The 6000-nt window shown below is 43.8% G+C and overlaps 1 protein-coding gene across 3 annotated transcripts in view; it reads right to left on the reverse strand.

The window, feature by feature from the left end:
- The window catches only part of PCOLCE2 (procollagen C-endopeptidase enhancer 2), a 49274-nt gene extending 45421 nt beyond the window's left edge, over nt 1-3853 (reverse strand). For all 3 annotated transcript variants that reach the window (XM_026650184.2, XM_026650183.2, XM_029911153.1), the window contains exons 1-2: nt 3585-3853; nt 1312-1420 (exon numbers count right to left, since the gene is read on the reverse strand). In XM_026650184.2, the coding sequence (XP_026505969.1) occupies nt 1312-1420; nt 3585-3667 (192 nt within the window). In that variant the 5' untranslated portion in view covers nt 3668-3853. The remainder of the gene's footprint in view (nt 1-1311; nt 1421-3584) is intronic.
- Between the last annotated feature and the right edge of the window lie 2147 nt (nt 3854-6000).

The following is a 6000-nucleotide window of genomic DNA, read 5'->3' on the forward strand; positions in this document are numbered from 1 at the left end:
GAATAGGGACACTCCTTAAATAAAATCAGTTCTGGGTTTTTTTTCTGACTTAGTTATAAGGAATAGAACTGCCCACAGGACTCTTCAGTGTGTACTTCCTAGCAATCATTTGTAATCTAAGTCTTTTATAAGAACTTTACTTTTGTCATTTTTCAATAATATCATCTTCTTCAATATGATGTTTCAAATTTATGAAGAACTGATTTCAAAATTATTTCATGGTACCAACTGCTATTGAAAATCAGCTTTGTTGTTGCTACTCTTGTCTCACAGTCTTATATTACTTCAAATGGAGTTTTTGCCAGCCAATCAGATTTCAGGATAGCTAACCAGTAATCACTAGTAAATGTTAAAAAAGCAATTGAGTCTCTTCAGACAGCGAGAAACAAGTTTATAAATAAAAATGGAGCATACTTCAGATTGTTCTTTTCTAGAAGAAGTTGGGCACTGATTAAAGTCAGCACAAAAAGCTGTTCTCCACCCTAATCCAAATGCAGCATAATAAAAAGATTAAATCTACATCATTTGTTTGCTCTGACAGTAATTTAAAAACAACTGTCACAAGATCATGGTCTCCTTCTTGCATCAGTGTCTCTAGAGCAGCAAGGCTGTATTATTCTGTGATGTCCTATTTCACTACCACTATCCATTCTCTTTTATATATTCTTTAGTGGCAACTTTAAAAGAGAATTTTCAGAGCACTCATTTCCCTCCTTGACCGGAGACCATATACTAGTCCTGACCCCAGAGAAACTCTCCACTGATGTTAATGGGAGTTGTGCATGTAGCCAGAGGGCAGTGTGTGGCTTTAAGTATCTCTTTGGTAGCATAATTTGTCATCATCATACCTGTGGAAAAGTAAAAGGAGCTTAGTTAAAGCCTCTTTATGAAGTCCTTGGTTTATAACATGTCCAGCACTGAAGGGATATTCAGTTCTGGCCATTCAGTTTAATAGTGTTTGCTCACTTATTAGCATCATTCATGGATATAATGTGGCTGCTCTGCAAACTCATTTCAGTGTCAAGAATCCTATAACGTACATATCTCTTACTATGTTTTTTAATTTGGGGTATATATTTAAGTTGAGCCTCTATTATGGTGTCTTTAAAAAGTTTCCATGCAGCTTGCTAGGATTTCACTTTTGGCACTGTACCTAATGTAACCCTAAAAAATGTTCCAGACAGCTGAAATATGTAAGCCCAACAACTCATTATCAGAGGCATCTGTCACCTAATATAAAATGTTGGGATTATAAAATAGGTAGCTCTTCATTCTTTTCAGAAGTGTTTTTGTGATATTAGAAAGTCTTACTGTGATTTTCCAAGTACATTTGCTGTTTGGAGGGTAAACTCCAGGGAATCCTTCACTCCCAATAAACCCTGACTCTCCAGACAGAATTCCTCCACATGTAAAAGCAGGCCTGGGAATAAAAAAAATACTGCTTAGTTTAGAAATATATTCCATCAACACTTTCTATAATACTGAAGATGGAAAGACTATTAACCTGTGTAATGGGGATGTCAGCTAAAATGTTAATACAAAAATGTACAGCAACTTTAAATAAATGATTGAATAACATTAGCAGATATTTAAATTGTAGTATGGTACAACTTTTAATGCACAAACTGAGGTGTGGCTAGAATGGACAGCTCAGCCCTTAAAATTTTTAGATATAGTGCTGCATGCTGTTATAGTTGCACAGTTTGTTCAAGCTTCGCCCTGTTCATAGTAAACAAAATAGGAGGGGGAAATACCATAACAAATTTATATTTCTATAAAAAGCACACTTTTCCAGCAGATAAGTCATTAGAGAATGTAAAGTTAGGTTCCCCCGCCCCACCCCATTATTCTTACTCTATTAAAATGACAATTTATCACAGAATTCTAAAGCAAGCCATCTCATAGATTTTTTTTCTATACTGAGAATACCAGGACCCATAATTATCCATCAATGCAACTCCTGTTTGCATCACAGCATCCATTTGGAGCTGCACTGGTGGGAATTATAGATCCTAATTTTGCCTAATGGGGTTGATGGGTAATTAGGCCCTGGTTCACCAAAGCATGCTTAATGTAAGCTCATCCTTCATGCTCAAGTACTTTGCCATGGTTGTAAAAAACTCTTTGAGATCACTGAAAAGGTGATATGTAGCAATGCAAAATCAGTATTAAAAGACAAGAATGTGGCAAACAGCCAAGGTGGTGGGCGTTGTTTTTCTTCCCATGAATCCAGTGCTGGCAAGTTTATTCATCCAAGAAATTATATAACAGGATGTTTGTTTTTAATTTCAATATCCCCCAAAATAAAAATAAAAAAACAATCCCTTTGAAAGTATAACCAGAATCTTTTTTTCCCCTTCAAATTAAATACAAGAAACTGAGGTGGTTGGGCTTTTTTTGTACATGCCAAGAAATGCTAGCATGTGTTAAAAGAAAAGGGTAGTGTTTCTGTGCTCCTTGTTTCTCTTTCATTAAAGGAAAGTAGAACAGAGGAGACCCTGACTACTCTTCACACTTTGTAATTTGCACAAATAATGCTGATCTTAATGCCCCACGCCTCAGCAAGCATTTAACAGCAAGCTGCTGGGGTGATGTCTCATCAAGATTTTATTATATATACTGCACAATATTTACTGGTATAGGTAAAGTGTTAGTTAACTTGACCACTGTAATTAGATTCTACTCAAGGCTTTGATCCTGCAGTCAGAACTGCCTGCACAGATCCTGGTGCCAGGAGGGGTATAAATGAAAAAAAAAAATCTTGTGATGCAGTATCCCTGCTTTTTCCTGTTCTTGTCCAGTCACTTGTTAATTTGCAACGTTCAATTGTTGCAATGGGCCTTTCAGTCATTCGTGTGAATTCCAGACGTTTTACTCTCGCTTGTTAATAGCAGAATGGGTTGATTTAGATGGGAATTCGTTAAGGTTAGTGCCCTGGATTCTTGCCCTTTTGACTCTTCCCTCTGGCACAGGCTCACCCCCTCCCGATGTAACACATGCCAAAGAGCCTCGGATCCCATCTTTCCCCCAGCCAGGAGTGGGGGCCAGGGGCTCCTGCCTCAGAGTCGCCCTGGATATAGCCAGCGAGCCCAGCCGCCCCCACCCACCGTTGGCGCCGTTCTGTGGAGAACAAGATGTTCCTTCCCCTTCTAGGCAAAGAAGGGGCTGCAGCTCACCCACCCCTACCGCGGCACAAGACACCCCACAGTAACCTCCCTCCCCCAGCCCGCCGCCGACACGCGAGGCGGCTGCCGCTCCTTGCCCCAGCGCGGCCGCCGCAGCCGGACCGGGAGCAGCAGAGAGGCTGGCTGGGGAGGCGCCAACAGGGGCAAAAGCGCGGGGCGGTGCCTCGGCGCCCCCTGGTGCTCTTGCCTAGGTGCCTGGAGCGCCTGCAAGGCTCGGACCCGGAGGTGCGAGAGCGGGAGCCGCAGGCGCCCCGACGAGGCGGCTGTAAGGGCAGGCAGGAGTCTGAGGGGTCGGGAGGCAGCGGCAGGGGGCAGAGCTCGGCGTGGCCCAAGTGGCAAAGCAGCGGCTGGAGGGGGCGCCCCCACGAGCCCGGCGGCACTGGCCCGACGAGCCGTTACCTCTGTTGCGGCGGCTGCTGGCGGGAGAGCTGAGCGGCGGCCAGCAGGAGCCCCAGGCCCCAGGAGCACGCGGCTGGCCTCATCGCGGGCGCCCCGGCTCGCCTGTGCGGAGCGGCGGCTCTTGTGTGGGGGGCTTTTAAAGGCAGGTTGCAGGCTCGGCAGCCTCTCCGCGCGGTCCCCCTGGAGGAGTTTCCCTGGCATCGCGCCGCTCCGCGTGAATATCCCGGTTGTTCTTCCAGGCGAGGGGAGGAGGGAAGAGGCTTCCCCAGCCCAGAGCTCGCACCCCCCCCCCCTTCGCCCCGTGCTTGGAAAACTTCCCTCGCAGCCCGGGGGCAGGAGTCTGCTGCCCAGAGACTCGGGCAGGGCCATGGCGCTCAGAGCCCCTGCAGCCCGGGCTGCGTCTGCCCCCTGGCGCGTGTCTTGGGCTGGCAGCGGCGGTCGGCGGCGGGCCGGGGGAGGGAGGTTACTGTGGGATGTCAAGAGCGAAGATCACCCCACCCCCCTGCCTGGGCCAAGTGTGAAGCCCCGTCCGGGCAATACAGAGCACAGAGCCACTGCTCAAGCGGCTGTAAACATCCAGCTCGGGTGGGGAGTGTTTGTTTAACCGCTAGTCCAGTTCCTTGGGCTTCTTTATTAGTAGCAGCGAAACTGTAACTTTGTGATTCCTCCTTTTCCTCAGGAGCGGTCCTGACAGTTCCTTCGTTTCAGGGACAGCGGTTCTTTTTTCACAAGAAACTTTTACATGTTTGATCGCAGCTGGGGGATGGGGAAAATCTTCCCCATCCTTCCAAAACTCAGTTACTGTATTGGCAAAGGGGAAATGATTTCCTATAGTGAAGGAGGAATGTGTATTTAAGTTCAGCTCTCAAATTTCAGGTAATTTGTAACTGTCATGTTCAGTTATGTGGGGCCTGGGGAACTGATCAACCTTACCGTCCTCAACAGAAAATGAGTCTGTGCCCTGCATAGTCCTGAGAATAATCCTACATACTATTTACTGTACACACAGATGGACTGCACTAGTACCTGGACATGCACAAGAAGCCTGAATTAATTTACATTATCAGGAATGTTTTAAAAACCTACTAATTATCTCAGAGAAATGAATAATTACACCATGTTTGTAATGCAGGGTTTTGCATAATGTGGCACACCACACCAGTTTTGTTTATACGGAACACAAATAAACTCAGTATCATCATCTGTACAATTAAATACAGCTTTGTCAATATTTGTAAAATACTAGTACTGCTTTCAAAAAAAGTATTCTTTAAAATTCTAAAGTAAATTAAAAACGTCATTTTGTTTACCTGTGGTAAATATTGACTCATCGAAATAAGGTAGCATTTAAGATCTGACTGTAACAAGGGTACTCTTTAAGGCTCTGTGGGGACTACTAATCTAGTAAAGTTAAGCACATGTGTAAGTGTTTGTAGAGTTGGAGCCTAAGTTAATTAACTGAGAAAAGTAGTGAAAAAATGAAATCTTAGTATTATTGTAGCTATTTTTTTAAGTTTACCAAGAACCAAATAGTAGTTAAAAACATACATTTTATTTGGAACAATTATTGCAACCAACATTATAATCTTGAATGTCCTTCATTTAAGATCAATATCCTTAAAATAAATGGATTAAAAAAAATAAACTAGGACAGACGGGACACTAAATAAACACATGGACAAGAGTGAAATGAAATTGCCTGGGCAAGAACCTAGAATTTTACTTTCTTATGTGATTACTGGTGATAATTTAAGCCTAAAATGTATCCAGTCTTTTATTCATCTACACATAAAGATAATATTTTAGCCTCACATGTGTGACATTATACAGCACAGACATAGTGTGTCTTGGTACAGCCAACTGCAGACTGGACTGAAAGAAATGGGACAGAACTGCACTAGTTCAGAAAACTATTCATAGCAAAGCAATAATGTAAACCTATTTTATGGTTTATTAACTTCTTTTGTTATCTGTTAAGCACTTGACATGCTTACCTAGGCACAGAATGCAAATAAGGGAAGTCCCCACCTCAAAGAACTTACAGTCTAAAAGACAGACAGAGATAAGACCAGATACACAGGAGACCCCTAGGAAGGGTCCTATAAACTTAGAATTAAAAAATAAAAAACCTTCTCTCTCTCTCTCCTCTGACATAATGCTGGAGTGAAGAAGCATTGAGCTTATGCAGATTAGTGTTGGTCTCATGGAAGGAGCGAATCCTTGGGAGAATTTGAATGGGCAGAGGTGGGAGCCTGCCCCACTGGGACTGGGAGGGTGTGAGGAGTGAGATGCAGCACAGAAAAACACTAGGCAATGAAAGGGGTAGCGATACTGACACTGGTAGAGTGAATTGGGGGGGGACTGATGGGAGATGCAACGGAACAAGATCTGAGCTGTGCAGGGCCTTGGAGACAAG

Source organism: Terrapene carolina, unplaced genomic scaffold (genome assembly GCF_002925995.2).
Source record: "Terrapene carolina triunguis isolate 2854851 unplaced genomic scaffold, T_m_triunguis-2.0 Scaffold88, whole genome shotgun sequence".
In the NCBI taxonomy this organism is placed as follows: Eukaryota; Metazoa; Chordata; order Testudines; family Emydidae; genus Terrapene; species Terrapene triunguis.